General features: G+C 44.5%; 1 protein-coding gene across 1 annotated transcript in view; it reads left to right on the forward strand.

The window, feature by feature from the left end:
* The window catches only part of DGKI (diacylglycerol kinase iota), a 146632-nt gene that overhangs the window by 82011 nt on the left and 44837 nt on the right, over positions 1 to 19784 (forward strand). Inside the window, exons 23-26 of the mRNA XM_088652247.1 lie at positions 8651 to 8720; positions 10874 to 10914; positions 13618 to 13745; positions 16201 to 16326. Of these exons, the coding sequence (XP_088508373.1) occupies positions 8651 to 8720; positions 10874 to 10914; positions 13618 to 13745; positions 16201 to 16326 (365 nt within the window). The remainder of the gene's footprint in view (positions 1 to 8650; positions 8721 to 10873; positions 10915 to 13617; positions 13746 to 16200; positions 16327 to 19784) is intronic.

Raw genomic sequence — 19784 nt, forward strand, 5'->3', positions numbered from 1 at the left:
GACTCTTCATGACCCCATGGACCAGAGCACAGCAGGCACTCCTGTCTTCCACTGCCTCCCGCAGTTTGGTCAGACTCATGTTGGTTGCTTCGAGAACACTATCCAACCATCTTGTCCTCTGTCGTCCCTTTCTCCTTGTGCCCTCCATCTTTCCCAACATCAGGGTCTTTTCCAGGGAGTCTTCTCTTCTCATGAGGTGGCCAAAGTATTGGAGCCTCAGCTACAGGATCTGCCCTTCCGGCGAGCACTCAGGGCTGATTTCTTGAAGAATGGATAGGTTTGATCTTCTTGCAGTCCATGGGACTCTCAAGAGTCTACTCCAGCACCATAATTCAAAAGCATCAATTCTTCGGCGATCAGCCTTCTTTATGGTCCAGCTCTCACTTCCATACCTTAATATTACAACCTTTGAATTAAATATTATTATATTCTCCTCTTTTTATACCATGATTGTTTTCAAATTACCTCTTACATTTTGATATTTTCCATTTATTACATCTCAATCTCTCTATTTTGTTGATTGTGTTTAATCAAACCCTGCTAGGGAGTCCACTTTACAATATTTCTGTAAATACAACATAAATGGTTCCCAGTCTTTTTAAAAGTCTCTATTGTCCTTGTCTCTAAGTTTTCCAGCTAGCTTCGCCATTTCAGTGTAGTCCATCAGTTTTCTTGCCATTCTTCTTTAGTTGGTATCTTGTCTTCTTTCCATTTTTGGGCTAGTAATATCCTAGCTGCTGTTGTGGCATACATGAATAGTCCTCTATACTTTCCTAGAAAGTCTTGACCTATAATTCCTAGCAAAACAGGACATGGCTCTTGAGAGAGGGCAAAGCCACATTCACCTCCTTTTTTATACAATACTAGCTGGTCCTGCCACGCGTTGCAGTGGCTAATCCGTGACTGCCCCCACCCTGCCCCGATCTATGACCTATTCTGTTCTTCCCCCCTGGCTCATCCCTGTGAATCCCCCAACTCCCTCTTCCCCCCAACCCCCACCCAGGCAAGTCAGTACCTCCATTCGGCCTAGTCTGTAAAGGCTTTGGCCTAGTAGGAGGAGGAGGAAGAGGAGTGGGTGGGATTATGGCAATATTTGCCGTCTGTTCCTTTGATGTCCACTTGAGGGCAGTATATTTTGCCTTTTTTATAGAGAAAAATCACGTTTTTAGGTGTGGTAGGGGTGGGATCTTGGCAATCTAAGGTTCTGCGAACCTTGCATTGGCAAGGAACGCTGTGTCCAAATTTGAGCGGAATCGGACAAGCTGTTTCCAAGAAAAGTGGACTATAACAAACATGGCCCTTCTACATTTTTAGATATATAGAATTTCAGTTCATGCAAAGATCACCTGCAGCAGTTTCTGTTTGAATTTACAATCTGTTTTTGAAGATTCATCCTCCAGCATGCATTTTAAATATAATCTCGCCTGATTCACGGAGTTGCATTTTTAATCTTGTTTCGCCCTAAGGAGTATTCTCTTGTTATCACCTTCATGCGCTTTCCACATCATTTCCCCCAGCATGCTTGCGCACACGCTAAAATGAAGAGTTTAATAAAGTATAGCACCAGCAAGGGGACCGACCTTAAAAAAAGGAGAGAGGTGTTCTGCATTTTTGAATTTTCTCATGAAGAATAAGGGCTCATGCCATTAAAACCAGGTCAGTCTTTGCTGCTCTCTCCAAAGCGTGAAAAATCAATAAAAGGTGAAGTTAGGAATGGATCATTCCTTTCAGAGTGTTTCGGTTCCAAAAAAATAGGTACATCAAGCTGGCTAACATTTGCATGGAACAGGTATTTTCGTTACCACCACCATCATCACTATTTAAGATATTACCTGCCGTTCACCAGCAAGTCCCAGTGTGAATTACTGCAGTTTAAGAACAAAACAGTGAAAACTGTTCTTCCCTCAGTAACACAAGGAAACTGCATTATTTTTTACTGAGTGTCCCTTCATTAAAAATTAACATTTCAAACCGGATCCAACTAAAGTTGTGACTCCAGTAGACATGACATTAAATGCATGAACACAACTGACATTTTTATATTATTATTACATAAATAGTAAATCTTGGCTTATACCAAGTCCCACGAGATGGACTGTTACTGTAGTATATAATATATACTGTAGTATTTAATGATTATTATGTATTTTTTTATACCCCTTCCCCCCTTTTCCCTTATGGGATTCTATGAAACATGAAGAAAGAAACAAGAATCACTAAAAACTGGGGGGGGGGTTAACCATTAAAAAATCAAACATTAATAAAATTAAAACTATACATAGATAACATCTGTTTAAAACATACATATAATTACAATAGGAACCCAGGTGGCGCTGTGGTTAAACCACTGAGCCTAGGGCTTGCCGATCAGAAGGTTGGCGGTTCGAATCCCTGTGACGGGGTGAGCTCCTGTTGCTTGGTCCCAGCTCCTGCCAACCTAGCAGTTCGAAAGCACGTCAAAATGTAAGTAGATAAACAGGAACCGCTACAGCGGGAAGCTAAACGGTGTTTCCATGTGCTGCTCTGGTTTGCCAGAAGCGGCTTTGTCATGCTGGCCACATGACCTGGAAGCTGTGCCAATAACGCGAGATGAGCGCGCAACCCCAGAGTCGGTCACGACTGGACCTAATGGTCAGGGGTCCCTTTACCTTTACCTTTTTATAATTACAATAACAACTGTAGTGGTTATCTGACCCCCCCCCCCATCTGCAGTGAGAAGTAAATATCAGGACAAAGGTTCCAGACTCGTGTTTTCCCTAACATCATAGTTTTTCATGGTGAAAAGTTTTTAATGGGGGAACCTTCAACAATATGACCCCCCCCCTGCACCAGCAACCTGAAATTCTACAGTCCAGAAATGGGTTTAAAATCTCATCTCTTATCTGTGAGGACTATACTTCTGTTGCAACTAACCTGGAGCCTTGACACTCTTCCTTGCCGCTAGCATTTCATAGGTGAGGGTCATCATTTTGACTCATTGCCATTGAAATGGTTCAAGTCTCTTTTTAATCCGCATCGTGGAGAGGGATAATTTAAAATATGAACTGGAGGGGGACGGGACAATGAAGTCGTTGCAGATGCTTGAAATGAGATTTCTTCCAGGACCTGCACATTTCGGGACAAATCCCGCCTTGGGGCGCTTTTGAACAGCAATTCTCATCAACAGCAAGGGAATTATTGTTGGGGTCACTGCAGTGTTCTTTGCTTTTTGATGTGGATTGCTGTTAAGAAGTGCTACCGAGAAAGGCCCTGTTCTGAAATGTGTTGGGATTGGAAGAAATCTCATTCCAAGCATATGGAGTAGCTTCCTCTCCTCTTCCCTGTTTGTGGTGCTTTCCAAGTTTTGTGGTTGGTAAAATATGAACTGTCATATTGCCTTTCCTCTGGTGATGGATGTTTCCACCTGTACCAGTCAGATTGGCTTGGACAAAAAAAAAGGCAAGCTATTTTCCCCACCTGCAAAGTGCTTCTCAATGTAGTGCTTTGAAAAGGGCTTCTGAAGACTCCTGGGAGCAAAGAAGGTCACCTGGCATCATTGCGATGTCAGGTGATAAGTAAGTGGCTCTACCCACCTGTCAAATGTGGCCCACAAAGAGTTGAGAAAATCATGATTTGGCCTCCTAGGTAGATCCATGAATCACCCACCCAATTCCGCAAGTAAGCCTCTTTGAATCCTCCCGTGTATCATCAGTACTTGATTATTACTCATTTTGAATGGACTCCTAGATTCTCTCCAATTTCCCAGGGAGTTATTTATATATTCTCTGAGCCATCTCTTTGAGCTCTCAACCCAAAGCAGCATTGTCTTGTTATCAACCTGGTATGAATTATAGAGAGATAGGTGGACAGTGCCTGCGCTCGAGCCTTTTAGTTAATAGAACTATCTTCCTGTCTTACTAATAAGGTGTCTGGGGCACTTTTAGATCTCATAAACAAAGTACATTTCATTCTTGGGGCTCCCTGGAGTTTGGAATGGGGAGAGTCAGCAGATAGCATCCCTGTGAACCCAGCTGCAAATGAGAAACTTGCCTCCAGATGCTGATTTGTGTTCCCTTCATTTTGTGTGTGTGTTGCTTGCTGCAGTATGTTTCATACATAGACACCCACCCTCATGTAAGTGAGAGCTCCACCTCCCTCTGGTTCAGCTGCTGTGTTTGGGTTGCCTTCTACAAAGTTACAGGGAGAGAGTCAAATAGATTCTCCGAGTGGATGACTGCCAAAAGCGAAGTCTGCATTGCCTGTGCAGCTGCGCTCAGGAATCTCCCCTCCCCTCTTCTTGTCAAACTATCTTAATCTGAGTTATCAAAGCCAGTGTTTCTCATATATTCCTCATTCTCTGCATCTTTTACCTAAAGCAGTGTCTGCACTCAAGTTCATTTGTAGATCAGCTGAGCAACAACTGCACCGTTCTCTGCAGCAGAGCTAGCAGGCCTAGGTGCGAGGCTGGCACCGCTGCGCCAGAAATCAATGCAATTTTCGGGGGTGCCAAAAATGCGGTTAGGGGTGGAGAGGTACTGTGTCCCAGAATCCTACAAGAGATCCCAAAGGGTGCCTCTCAGATTAAAGTGCAGCCATAGCTGAAACATTCTGTCTGCAATGTGGGATGCATAGAATATTGCAGGGTCGGTCTAGTGGTTTATTTCCACCACTTTCAGTTGTACAATATGCCCTGGACTTTCTCCTTTTCTATCCTTTGCTGTCCGTCACATCACAATGTTTAGGATTAACTGAGATTTCCTGTGCCCCAAGAGCAATTATTGCTGGGGTCTATAGCAAAACAGTGCCAGATGGAGGTTTGCTGTTCAGTGTCCCAGCCAGTGAAAAATTCGGTCTTCCATGAGAATCTATCCTGTCCAACCTGCAATTTTCTGTCGTCCCCCTCCAGACTTTCAGTGTTCTGAGACAGTTGAGCATGCTAAGTCCTTATTGGACAATTTTATTCTGGGGATGGCAGGGGTTGCCCCCTTAAACCCCCCCCCCCCAAAAAAACCTTGGTACTTCTGCAAAGTGCGTAGATGTGCATGCTGCTATCACCCTCCTCTTTTACACTGTACATGATTTGGCTATAATCCTGTTAACACTCACCAAGTGAGGTTGGTGGTTGTGGTGCTGATGATAATAAATAAATTAATTAAGGTATTACAAATTTCCCATAATTCCCCAGGGCTTGCTCTTTTCCAGAGAAGGTAAACTCACACTCAGAGCAGAGGTTCATGCCTAAACATAGGAAGGAGAAGCCATCCTTTGGTTGATTCTGGTGTATGAAGTGGATGGAGGATTTATGTGATAGAAATAGTTCTTGCAAAAGCAGCACAAGTCAGGCTTTGCTTCTGGGTTTGCCATATCTTTGAATCTCCTGGGAGCTTGCATGAGAAGGGTGTCGGAAGCATCATTTCCTTCCCCATCCTGCATAACGAAGGAGGGAAGTGGATGATAGATAGACGACTTAAAACAAGCCCGGAGGCAGGAGCTAATAAGACGAATCTTGCAGCTTCTCATGGGACCGACGTAAAGGCCATTAACCACCGGCAGAAATCTCATGCCAAGCTAATGAGCATCAGCCTGGTCGTGAGAAATTAGAGGTGGAGTCTTTCAATGAATTAAACCCTAATTGTTGCAACAGTATGGTTTTAGAAATTGCCCAGGCAGAGAGGACTGGCTTCTTGCACACCAAGAATACAAGAGCCAAGAACAGTTGTTGTTTTGTTGGAGTTGACCACAATCCAGATGGTATTTACAGTTCAGTTGCATGTTTTTGGCCATGGTGCTCTATCTTTTTTCAAAGCTGGCTTCGTTTACTAGCTGAGTTAAGAGCCTCTAGCAGGCTGTAATGTTTAAACAACAACAACATGGGACAGGCTAGTGCTTTTCTCGGTGCACATTTTAGAGGCTGTATTTTAAAACTAAACACCCATTTAACATAACTCAGAAGATTTGACCAATGACATCCATGGCTAGCCATGATGGCTGTATACTTGCTCCACTGCTGAAGGCTGTATGCCTCTTAACATCAGTTTCTGTGGCTGCGCTTGTATCTGGCTACCAAGCTTCCCACAGGGATCTAGTTGACCACGGTGAGAAGAGGACACAGGGCTGGACGAGCCTTTGGTCTGCTCCTCTAGATATGTTCTTATGGCACTGGCAATACATTACTGACAGTTACTGACTGCTCAGTAGGGTGATGACGTTTTTATAACCTCATTTCCCTGTATCACAATTTGATGAGCTTTCATTAAAGATTAGATAAAATCTTACTTTCAAAGAGATTTGATAAAAAAAACCTCACGCACAAAATGATTTTAAAAATTATTTATCAGTTTTTTTGACCATTTTTGAAGTCACTGTAAGCATATATAAAATTGAACCCAAGCTTTAGAGTCACATATATACAACATTATATAGGGTCATCAAACACACAAGGAAGCTTTTTTTAGCTGCAGTAACAGTACAGACGCCGCTAGAGGACGGTGTTTTGCTACCTCTCCTGTAGGTTCTTTTCCCAGCATGCCCGGCAGGGTCTGCTGGCTGAGTTTTGAGGTCCCAAAAAGGGGCTTTTACCTTGCGCAGGTGCGACATTTGTATACCCAATGTTGCTCAGAACACTCCCCATTGTGGAATGTGGTGTTGTGTCCAAATTAGATACGAAATATATATAGAATTGTTAATACAATTTTATGAAATGGTAAAACGGCACACAAAAATAAATAAAAACGATTTGTGCGTAACATTTTTAAATATTTCAATGGAATATACCTCATTTTAGTCATTAATAGGCAAAAGTTCGTCCATTTGTGCTACAGGAAATAATTTTTGAGAAAAAAAAGTGAAAAAGCCATCACCCTACTGCTCAGCTTATATGCAATTATTCTCATATAGATTCACAATAGCCCAGTATAATCCATCACAAAGTTCAAAAATACCCATAGGAATGATTCTCACTACTGAAAGTTGGCCTGGCTGTGTGGCAAGCTCCAGGTATCGTACAATTGGCTGAGCAACCATCTGGCATGTCCAGATAGATTTTCAATCTGCAATGAAAGTGTGTGGGTGTAATCGTCACTGCAGCCTAAAAACCAATTGGAAAAAAACAATAATCTGACGAATGCATGGCTGTTTGGCTCGCTCATTGATTTTATTGTCCAGCCGGGGGCAATTTTTCAGTCATGTGAATTTGCCCTGAAGAGTTCATTCATGCATGCATGTCACTCAGTGGCTCACACCTGAATGTGTGAGGCGATTCCTTTGGAAAGTGTTGCTTAGGAGATTACATGGAAGCTCTTTCTCTGGGAAACTGGCTGGTGTTGAGACAGACCACTTGTCCATCTGGTTCAGTATTAACTACACAGACTGGCAGCAGCTCTCCAGAGTTATAGACAGGAGCCCCTCCCTTTCCTACCTGGAAAGATGAGGGGTTTAACCCTGGCACATTTTGCAAGTATGTGGTTTACCCATGAGCCTTTCCCTTTCTGTACTGCTTCCCACATGAAATGTCCCTAGTGGTTGTTGCCATGATCACCTGACGGATAGGCATGGGGGAGCTCACCTTCCATATACAATCCTGATTAAATTCACAATAAAGCAATATTTGCAAAAGTTTAATATTGTTGCTGTTGCTGGACCATACCTTAGGCAGCAGCCAGAGAGTGCCCTGCCCACCGCTTCCCCATCACCGGAACCCTGGGTTTACTTGAAGAAAAGCCATTTTTCACATGCAATCCTAAGCATGTTTATTTGAAAGCTAACTCTGCAATATCAACAGGACTTGGTAGAAAACATGTTTGACAAAAGCAATCCCTCCAGCCCTAATGCATTTGCTATCACCTTGAAAATAACTTTTAGGTTAAATGCAGTTAATAACCATATCTGCACCAACATTTCAGTGGCAGGATTTATGATAAAATAAAACTGCTATTACAGGATCCCCACAAGATAACTGATATCTGCGATACGCTATATTACTCAGTGTTAAGTGTGATGGATAAGTGTCTTAAATGTGTTTTCCTCACCTTTGCACCAGGCCTAGCAAACTCAGTCCAATCTATCCTGTGAGTCAAGACTTGCTCCCATTAACCTTCTCACTCAGAAGGAGGAAGAAATTCCTATTGCCCGATGTTGATTTATTTCATATTATTTGCCACTATGCGAATGGTGCAGTGTTACGGAAATATATTAAGACTCGGAAAAACTGTTCTTTCCCCAAGGGACACACTTATCTGCATTAAGTAAATAAGTGGGAGGGGAGTTGACAAGGTAGCTAATCCTGGGGATTTGACTGAAACAAAGCATGCAGTGTTGGTGGTGGTAGGGAGCAAATTGCCTTTCAGATCTAGTACTATATTTAATTAACTAATTGCCTGGACATGTTTGTGGTGCCATCTCTCTCCCTTGCTTCGAATCTCTCCTTCTGTGTGGCCTGTGAATTATCTTCTGAATCCTTGAAGCACACATAATGGCATTTGTCCACAACCCTCAATCCCCTCCCATCACCATTGCCCCCACAATGTCTGTCTTTTTCTCTGAGCTTCTTGGGACCTTTCTGTTTTGCCTATAAGTTGTCCTTTGCAGAGATGGCCAAATATGAAGAACAACTACTCCTTCCTCTTCTTATTTCTTAATCCCCCCCCTCTCTCCCCACCTCTGTTCTACCCAGGACCAGGAAAGCTCTTTCCCAAGAGCATTGTCGGTTCAGAGGCTTTCCCCTAGATGGTGCTTCCTAGATGGTAAGTGCAGAAGATGGTTTCATTTATCCTTGCACCAAAGAGGACATAGGCTGTTTATACACTAAACCTTTAAAGCACATTCTGAACACATTCTTTCTCTCAGAAGAGTTCTGGACGCTGTAGTTTACCCCTCACAGAGTTACAAATTCCCACACAAGCTTTAACAAACCAGTGCTCAGAATTCTTTGAGGGAATGAATGTGCTTTACTGGTGACTCATGTATTTACGGTCTAAGGGATCTACTTAGACCAGGCATCCCCAAACTGTGGCCCTCCAGATGTTTTGGCCTACAACTCCCATGATCCCTTGCTAACAGGACCAGTGGTCAGGGAAGATGGGAATCGTAGTCCAAAACATCTGGAGGGCCGCAGTTTGGGGATGCCTGACTTAGACACTCACATTGAAGAGTTTTGCCAAGGGTAACTGCGGTGGCGGAACGTGGTGTCTCAAATTTTAGTGGCACCAAAATCCAGTGCCCCCTGCCTCTTGTCTCCCATTCTGTTCAGCCCGGACACTGAGGTCCAGCTCCAAGGGCCTTCGGGCAGTTCCCTCACTGCGAGAAGCGAAGCTACAGGGAACCAGGCAGAGGGCCTTCTCGGTAGTGGTGCCCGCCCAGTGGAACGTCCTCCCATCAAGAAAATAAACAATTATCTGACTTTTAGAAGATATCTGAAGGCAGCCCTGTTTAGGGAAGTTTTTAATGTTTGATGTTTTATCACATGATGATGATGATGATGATGATGACAATGATGTTGGGAGCCACCCAGAGTAGCTGGGGAAGCCCAGCCAGATGGGCGGGGTATAAATAAATATATAAAGCAATAGTGGTAGATCCTGCTCCAGTTCCCCAGAAGCTCTGAACCCAGTGCGACCACACCGGTCACATTCCCCTTGAGCAGCCTCTGATAACTGAACCTTTTCTAGCTGTCCTTAAAATGAATCTTGAATCTATTTTCTGTTAAATCAATACATGTGTGTATTCCATTATCATCCACCATCAAGATAATCAGTTATTGCTGATGATGTGGGTAATGTTAATTATGGAGAGTACAGGCTGGTGTCCTGTTGCACCTGCTATCTGAGTTGTCACTTGGCAATACATTTCTTACCCCTACCCCAGAAGAGACAAGGGGAAGCCCCCGGGGAAATCCTGCCATTTGGAAATGTGTTATTATGAGACAAGAGTAACGGTAAAGGTAAAGGTAAAGGTAAAGGTAAAGGTAAAGGTAAAGGTAAAGGTAAAGGGACCCCTGACCATTAGGTCCAGTCGTGACCGACTCTGGGGTTGCGCGCTCATCTTGCGTTATTGGCTGAGGGAGCCGGTGTACAGCTTCCAGGTCATGTGGCCAGCATGACAAAGCCGCTTCTGGCAAACCAGAGCAGCACATGGAAACGCCGTTTACCTTCCCGCTGTAGCGGTTCCTATTTATCTACTTGCATTTTGACATGCTTTCGAACTGCTAGGTTGGCCAGAGCTGGGACCGAGCAACGGGAGCTCACCCTGTCACAGGGATTCGAACCGCTGACCTTCTGATCAGCAAGCCCTAGGCTCAGTGGTTTAACCCACAGCGCCACCTGGGTCCCTATGAGACAAGAGTATTGCATCACTCCGTAAATAAGTAAACAAATAAGGCATGAAAATAGTGAACAAGAGTATTGCATCACTATTTTCATGCCTTATTTGTTTACTTATTTACGGTATTTTCCATGCTGGTCTTACAAAGTTTGAAAATAAAATGCCTAACATGCAAGTGCATACTACACATGATTGCTAATATACCAGCTCTCCATCAAATGTCTTAAATCACACACACAAAACAACACATGGTCAGATGTTACAGGGTAATCCTATTCATGTAAGTTTATATAACAGACAAATGCTGCAAGAACAAACATCCCAGGGTCTCAGCAAGCTTTATGTGCATGTGTACTTTGCAAACACTTTATACTGTAAACCTTTGGATGAAGGGTGGTGTATAAATGTAATAAATAAATGAATAGCAATATAGTTGTTGGTTGGGGTTTTTTTTTGTATGCAAGAGTTTTCACTGCTAAGATTTTTGCTGAACTTTTAGAAGAAGAAATAGCAAGTTTTAAGAACATTTCCCCTCCAGACCTTCTCATTAATGTAGTTATTTCCTTTTTATTTCCAGCAACTTCTGCTGATCGCTTTTACCGCATCGACAGATCTCAGGTACACCGCAGCACCTTTTCTTCCTTTCATTCCCCTTCAAGCAATCCTTGCCAATGTAGTGCTATGAATCTATTTTGTACTCCCACCAGTCCCCTTAGCTGCCAAGTATCCCATTTTTTGCGGGAAACCCCCGGATTTTAATCCGTTTCCCGCTGTTCTCCTGAATGGAGAAAAATCCCGGAAATCCCCCGGATTTCCTACCTGCCAGGGAGCCTCCATTTTGGGTGCAGCTCTGGCCATATGTGGGCACCAGAAATCGGGCAGAGCGGCACTGGAAGTCGCTTCTACGCATGTCCGGCAGCCATCTTGGTGGTGGCCGCATGGCGGCGGCTGTCACCAAGATGGCCACCGGGCATGTGTAGAAGCGACTTTCGGTGCCACTCTGCCCAATTTCTGGTGCCCACACATGGGCAGAGCGGCCGCAGAAGTTGCTTTATGCAACTTCCGGTGCCGCGCCGCTGCTGATCCCGCATTTTTCAGCGGGAGACTTGGCAGGTATGCCAGTCCCAGTCAAAAACATCTGGAGTCTGAAACATCTGGAAGGCACTAGGCTGGCAAAGGAACTGCTTTAAAAGATTTTGTCAGATGGCACAGGATTGGATTCACCATTATACTCCAGATAACAGGATAATAACCAAATAGCAGCATCTTGTTATATCTAATTGTTTATCAGTTCACAGAGTTGCGGCAGATGATCAAGTGTCCATCTTTAGGATATGATTGATCTGTGATGTTCCATGACCTCAGAAGGTGGTGGCCTCTCCTTCACTGAAGGTTTTTAAACAGAGGTTAGATGACCATCTGTCAGGGACACTTTAACAGTGATTCCTTCACTTCAGGGGTTGGACTAGATGACCCTTGTGGTCTCTTCCAACTCTTCCAATTCTATGATTCTAAGCAATGCTGAATTAAAATTCTAGGGTGTGCTGCATGCAGATCAGCTCACTTTTTTTTTGCAACTCAGGACTCCAAATCTCAGAGAAAACTTGAGCCCATTGTTTAAATGCTGGAACCTCAAATTCAAAAATATTGCATTCGGTAGAGTATGAATTAAATAAAACACCCTGTGTGAACTGGCAGAGGACAGCCAAAGTCAAAAGAACATTTAGAGGCAAAAAGGATCTGCTCTGTCTTCCTGGCTCAAACCCAGTTTGATGTCTAATAGCACAACTTTCGTCTCCTTTCTTGCTTATCTTTCTGTGCTCAGGACAGCTGCATTTTAAAAAGCAAATCTCCGCATTTATCTCCTTTTGCTGTTTACAGTCTGCCTGAAATCCTAATCCACTGCATGGGAGATAAGATAACTCTGGAAATTATGATAATGTTACAAGCCAGTACAAAATACATCTCCATGCTTTAAAAGCACATCAAACTAATGGTACAAACATTTGTCAGAAATGTAGCACTTTGTGTGCGTGTTGAGCACTTACTGGAAGTTTCGCAAACAGTAGTAGTAATTCTGTTTAGGCTTCCTTTTTTTAAAAAAAACAAAACAAAATCCATTTAATGGCTGTGCAGCTGCAATAAACTAACGAAAGGTGTGTTTGTTGCGTTCTGGGACTATAAGAAGAGCCCCGTTGGATCAGGCCAATGGTCCATCCATTCCTGCATCCCATCTACTGGATACATTTCATTTTTAAAAACCTCAAAGCAGTTTATAAAAGATAAAACAGTAAAGTCAAGAGAAAACCACAACCATACTTGAGTATCTGAATCATAGAATCTAAGAGTTGGAAGCGAACCCCAAAGGTCTTCTAGTCCCACCCCCTGCAATTGAGGAATCTCAGCTAAAGCATCCATGACAGATGGCCACCCAACCTCTGCCTGAAAACCTCCAAGGAAGGAGAGGCCACAACCTCCTGAGGGAGACTATTCCACTGTCAAACAGCTCTTACTGTCAGAAAGTCCCCCCCCCCCCCGATGCTTAGTTGGAATCTCCTTTCTTGTAGCTTGATGCCATTGGTTCAAGTCATACCCTCCAGTCTTTCAACAAAAGCACCTAGCTTGTGGTGGTCAGTTGAAATCTCTGTGCGTATTGACCCCTCCTTAAGGCCAGCCACTCACCATGCACAAGATCCAGGGGTGGTTTTTGTTGTTTGTTTTTGCATTATATAGTGTGTTGGGAAATAGAAGACATTTCTGGAGCCGTCCCCTTAATGGACTTCTTTGTGTGATGTTTGGACACCAATGCTTGGTTATCTAAGAACATAAGAAGAGCCTGCTGGATCAGGCCAATGACCCATCAGGTCCAACATCCTGTTTTCACAGTGTTCAATCATATGCCTGTGGGAACACCTTCATATAGCACCCAACCACAAGAGCACTCTCTCCTTCCTGCAGTTTCCAGCAACTGGCATCTAAAAGCATTACTGCCCCAATCATGAGTGTAGCCAACATAGCTGATCAATAGGACTTTCCCTCCATTAATTTGTCTAATCCTGTTTTAAAGTATTGGTGGCCATCGCTGTCTCCTGTGGGAGCGAGTGCTGTAGTTTAATTATGTGTTGCATGAATAAGTATTTTCTGTATTTTCTGTCTACAACGAAAGCTTCTGCATGGAAAGGATTTTCAGTTCCTTTCCATGCAATGGCCATGACCTGCTAATCATGGTGAACATTTTCTTTACATCTAGAAACTGAGATCCATTTAGTTCATTGTGCACAAACTATGGATTGATCATTCACTCTCATGCTGTCGCTGCAGGAACATTTGCACTTCGTGACTGAAATTTCGCAGGACGAGATTTTTATTCTGGACCCAGAAATGGTGGCAACGCAGCCTGCAGGGACGCCTCCAGGAATGCCTGATCTGGTAGTGGAGCAGGCCTCTGGGTAAATTTCTTCTTTCCCCCCAGCCTGATGTGGGATCTGGAAGTCTCTGTACATATATTTCCTTTGTATAATGGGAGCTGCTCCAGAGGACAGTTTCATGCATTCACCATTGTGAAGAGTACAAAAAGGGAGAAAGTGTTCTTACAGGCTAAATTTCAAACCAGAGATGTTAGTCGCACCCTGCTGCCTCCATCGCAGTTATCACTGATGTGCGCTGGCTCATACCTGTCTGCTTGCTGTGTCCTTCCTTTCAATGTTTGCTCCTTTGAGAGATGCAAGGACTCAGCCTGCATGGGAAATAGGCATCCTGCTTGCTTCAGGTTACCCAGATACCAGTCATAGGTCCTGGTGGTTTTTAACTGCTAGTGACTTCTGGGTATCTGGATTTTTTGCTCCTCTGACTCAAACTAAATAAAGGAACATTAGTTTTATGCAATTTTATGCAAACTGCTTCAAAGAATTTAGAACCTGTTTGATTGGTGCTACTTTCCTAAAGGCATCCTGGGAATTTATTTGTTTATTTTGCTTAGAGGTTTCTTCACCAGTAACGGTCACAGTTCAGAAAAAAAGGAAGACGGTACAATGAAACATCTGTCTTATCTATTTTAAAATTAAGAGTGTTGTGTATTGTCAGAACAAATCTTAATTGCATTTCATCAGGGTTGTGTCTGAAATAGCCCATGAGTGGCAACCCAGATGGCAGGAGTATCAGGAGTTCGGCAGAAAAGCTCTCTTGCAACCTTGTAAGATTGATAGGTGAAAATAATGGTCAAGGAAACATGCAAGAGTATGAGAAGAGTTGTGAATAATCAACTCTGCAGAGAAGCAAGCCATGGAATGACCCTCTTCTGGGAATAGTAATATGGATGAATCAGTCCCGTTTCAGTTTGCCCCCACACCTGCAAAGGAGCCTCAGAGACAGTACTGGAATTAGAGTTATATTTATTCGAAATAGAACAGGTTGGAGAAACAGCAAACCAACTTCAACCCAATTAACCCACCTTCAACTAAATTCAAGAAGTACAGGCAGGTGAGGGTTTAACTCATTCTTGTAGGGAAACATCTCACAAGCCTTCCTGGGCATGGGTTCGAGCTCCCCAGCAAAGGATGTGGAGCAGTAAACACCCTCCTTGCCAGGGTGCTGAGCAACCACTTAATGTGCACATGCCAGGCCTCAAGGATGCCTCCATTTCACCCCAAACAGATCTCCAAAGGGTGTCCTCTCCCAATAACGCCTCATTTCCCTCATTATCTCTTCACCCATTCTTTCCTTCCCTGTCCATGCTTCATGCTGCAGGAATGCTGAATAAACGGAACAATGTGAAGCAGGCAAAAGGCAGGCGGGTTCCTGGGCCAATCAGGCTGCACACCCACACCCACCCCAAAATAAAAATTCCTGCTCAGTTCCTTCAACAGGTGATTTGCTAATGCCCACATTGCACACAGGAAAAGAGGAAGCTTGCAAGCCAGGAAAGAGGAGGAATTGGCTTATGAAACCCATCTGCCCTCACTTTGCTGTCTCAGCATGTGATCCCCTCATCCTCTCCCTTTGGAAGCAACAAGCTCCTGAGCTATCTTCTGGAGAGGGGGAGGGTGGGGAAAAATATGTACCCACTTTAGAGGTGGGAGTGAAATTTTCTCAGTCTTCTGTTTCCCCCATATCTGCTGCAGTTTGCAATTGCTGCTTGATTGTAAAAACAAAACAAAACAAACAAAAAAACAAAAAAACCAACCCTCAAAGCAGTTCATTAAAAAGTCAGCATGTAAATTTCCCCCAATATCATAGCTGCCAAGTTCTGGCCTGAGAAATAAGGGACTGGACCGGAAGTAGCAGACCGGAAGTAGCACTGCCGCCATTTTGGAACTGGGCGGAGCATGCTCAGAAGCTACTTTTGATGCTGCTCTGCCCTGTTCCAAAATGGCCACCACACCAGAAGTCGCGCTGCAGCCATTTTGGAACTGGGCAAAGAAGCATCAAAAGTCACTTCTGAGCATGCTCCACCCAGTTCCAAAATGGCCACCGCGCCAGAATAAACCGGGGGAAAAACAGTTTTTTCGGCTGGGAACAGCTGGAAAAACGGGGGTTTCCCGGGGAATACGGGAGACTTGGCAGCTATGCCCAATTTTCCAAGGTTGGCTTGCAACCCTGTTAGAAAACTTACCTAATTTATGTATTTTTGCATTCAATTTACTGATTTGTGTGCACTAATACACCCCCTATATGCATTATTTTTGGCATGAGCACAGAACTTCAACATTTGGAGGAGCATGAATTTAGCTGTGTTTCAGTTTGCGTGGGGGTTCCTGAAGTGCTAATTAAGTAAGTTCACATTTGGAAAGGTGAACCAAGCAGCACTACCCCCACCCCGCTCCCCACCCCACCCCCACCCAAAAATAAAGCAAAAACTCCCATCTGAGAATAATGGTGTTTTCCATTTGGAAATCTTTTTCTCAGAATATCAGATCGGTGGAATCCTGCTGTTCGAAAGCGCATGCTGAGCGACAGCGGCCTGGGGAAGATGTCCCCGCACTACGAGGTACCTGAGAAACAAAAGGAGGCCAGCAAGACGCACATGCTGCTGTAAGAGCCCTCTGCATTTCTCTGCTTGATGCTGCATTGCTACCATCACCAAAGGCAATTTTACCTGCTCTTTTACAATGCGTTTTCGATACACTGTTCTGATGTGCTCTGCATTCTCTGCTTTCTGTCAGTCTTCCTCATACTTTTTCATCTTTCTTTTGCGTGCACCCTTGATTCAAACTAAGCCAGGGCAAATCTGAACCGCAAAGTCTAGGGCAGGCACATCCAACAGGTAGATCCTGATCTACAAGTAGATCACTGGATGTCTGTGGTAGATCACTGGTAGATCACTGGCTCCCCCCAAAGAAGCTCAACAACTTTGGCTCCCCTAAAAAACAACAACTCATGCACCCTTAAAAATGGGCCCCTGCACCCTTAAAAATGGGGCTTTCCCCCTCCCTAAAAAAGCTCAACAACTTTGACCTGAACCCCTAGATCACTGCCAGTTTTTAACTCTGTAAGTAGATCGCAGTCTCTTGTGAATTGGCCACCCCTGGTCTAGGGAATGTTAAAACATTTGAACGAGGAAGAAGAGAATGTACGAAGCCGCTTTATATATTGAGTCAGACCAATGGTGTATGTATGGCATGTTAGGTGAGGGGCAGTACCTCTGGTGGGGGACATGCCCCCCCTTTGGTCCCCACCCTACACTCAGATCTCACCTGTGGCTCTTAGCATGTGACAGCGGCCACATCTGAGGAAACAGTTTGACTGGGTGGCTAAACCAGGCGAGGGTAGCCGATGGGTCTTAAACCCTCAGTGAGTTAGGGACTTTGCGGATGAGACCAATGATGGGTTCAATGGTCTGGAAGGCGATTTCTGCACATGCTGCAGAGGGAAATGAGGGACAGATGGGGCTCATCAAATCTGGGAAGGTATCCCACCTAGGAGAAGGGAAGCTTTGATGTTAACCCCCCCACTGCTTTGCGGCTATACTCAATTGGGATAAAGGCTTCGGGAGTAAACCCTGAGGAATAATCTCTATCCACTGCCTTGCGGGACATCTTTGGGAGAATGCATATACACATATAGCCGTACCTTGGTTTTCGAACAGCTTAGTTCATGAACAACTTGGAACTCAAACGCCGCAAACCCAGAAGTAGGTCTTCCGGTTTGTGAACTTTGCCTCAGAAGCTGAACGTCCGGCGTGGCTTCCAATTGGCTGCAGGATGCTCCTGCAGCCAATTGGAAGCCACACCTTGGTTTCTGAATTGTTTGGAAGTCAAACGGACTTCTGGAATGCACTCTGTTCGAAAACCAAGACTATATGCACACACACACACACACACACACACACACACACACACACCACACAACACACACTTGTGACCAGAAGCATTTTAGATCTGCTTGAATTGGCCATGTCCGGTCTTTATGGTGCTCTCTGTGTATCTTGGAAATTTATTTTTGAAACACTCACCAGGCTGTCCTGACCTTTCTTGGATCACATGGGCAGAGCAGATCACAACTCCAAGACCCTGGGCTGGGGGCCTCTGGAATGCCTGAGCTATAAATCTAAACAGCAACACTTTCAAATTCTAGCTGGAGGCCATAAGTGAAGCTTGTCTGAAGGGAAGACAAAAAGGGGGGGGCGGGAGAAGGAGAATCCATTCCCTGACCCTTAGCAGCATTCCAGAACAACTTGAATAATTGTAGTCTCATCCATGGCAGTTTTTGTAACGGACAAGGAAGACAGGAGTGCACTCTGGGAAGAACAGCTAGTGATGGTTCTTAAGATGGTCCCAGCTTTTCTTGCATCCCCCCCCCCTTTTGCCCATGTACATTCTTAGCCCCCTGGTTCAGAATTATAACGTGGAGGCAGAAGAATGAAGCACATAGCATGAAGGCAATTTGCACAACGCTCCCTTTCCTTCCCTCAACACTCCCTTTCCTTCTGTTTGTCTTGCATCACAACATCGGCACAATTTTTATTTGTAACTTTTAGCGCAATTTCATTTCCACCCCACCTTTCCTTCGGGGAGCTCAGATTGGCATCCGCATTCACCTCTCTGCATTGTGCTTCTTTGTACACCATGTAGAGATGATTGCATTTTGGCAGCATGCAAACTGTTTAAATAGCTTATAAATAAAAGAAATATGCAGAACACCCCTTTTAAGTTTCCAGGTTGAGAAGATCATGGGGATTTGAACTCTGACCCTAGTCCAGGCATCCCCTAACTTCAGCCCTCCAGATGTTTTGGACTACAATTCCCATCATCCCTGGCCACTAGTCCTGTTAGCTAGGGATCATGGGAGTTGTAGGCCAAAACATCTGGAGGACCACAGTTTGGGGATGCCTGCCCTAGTCTGACCATCTAGAATCTGACCACGGCACCAGACTATCTCTTCAGCAGCTGATTTTTAAATGTATTTCTTTATTTGGCAAATTTTAGAACAGGCTGATGGTTTATTCACATATACAAGATAAAAGTGTTCCCTCTCCCCTAGGTGGCACAAACTCAGAGGTGTTTGTTTCCCCAAGAGCTAGATTTGCAATTCACTTTTGTGAAGGCCACATTTACATGATGCATGATGGGAGTCTTTCTAATTTATATTTGGTGTTCAAATTTTATATATTCTGGGATACACACACACACATTCCAAATTGATTGCTGCAATTGACTTGAAAAATAGAAGGTATGCAAGACTCTTGGCTCCTCAATCCTGATTTAAGCATCCTTTCCTCTCCTCATGATAGTGATGTGGAAATATGTGATGACTGGGGCAGGATTCTCACACCTTTGTTCCCTCAGCATCTCCTGCATCTGCCACCAGGGGCAGTGGCTCTGACAGGTGTCAGCAGTAGCCTGGCCAGGAAGCCCTGGCCTGTGAAGGACTTAGTATATGACTGCCGAAGCTGCCTGCTATTGAGAAGACAGGAGGCAGTGTAGTGGTTAGAGCAGGCTTCCTCGAACTCAGCCCTCCAGATGTTTTTGGCCTACAACTCCCATGATCCCAAGCTAGCAGGACCAGTGGTCAGGGATGATGGGAATTGTAGTCTCAAAACATTTAGAGGGCCGAATTTGAGGAAGCCTGGGTTAGAGGGTTGGGAGGGTCTCTCCAGGACCTGGGAGACCAGAGTTCAAATACCCATTGGGTGACCTTGAGTCATTAACTCACAGCCTAACCTATCTCACAGTGTTGTTTTTGTGGGTTAAAAAGGTAAAGGGGCCCCTGACCATCAGATCCAGTCGTGTCCGACTCTGGGGTTGCGGCGTTCATCTCGCTCTATAGGCTGAGGGAACCGGCGTTTGTCCGCAGACAGCTTCCAGGTCATGTGGCCAGCATGACTAAGCCGCTTCTGGCGAACCAGAGCAGCACATGGAAACACTGTTTACCTTCCCGCTGGAGCAGTACCTATTTATCTACTTGCACTTTGATGTGCTTTCGAACTGCTAGGTTGGCAGGAGCTGGGACCGAGCAACAGGAGCTCACCCCGTTGCAGGGATTTGAACCGC

This window comes from Zootoca vivipara, chromosome 9 (assembly GCF_965207765.1).
Source record: "Zootoca vivipara chromosome 9, rZooViv2.hap1.1, whole genome shotgun sequence".
In the NCBI taxonomy this organism is placed as follows: Eukaryota; Metazoa; Chordata; class Lepidosauria; order Squamata; family Lacertidae; genus Zootoca; species Zootoca vivipara.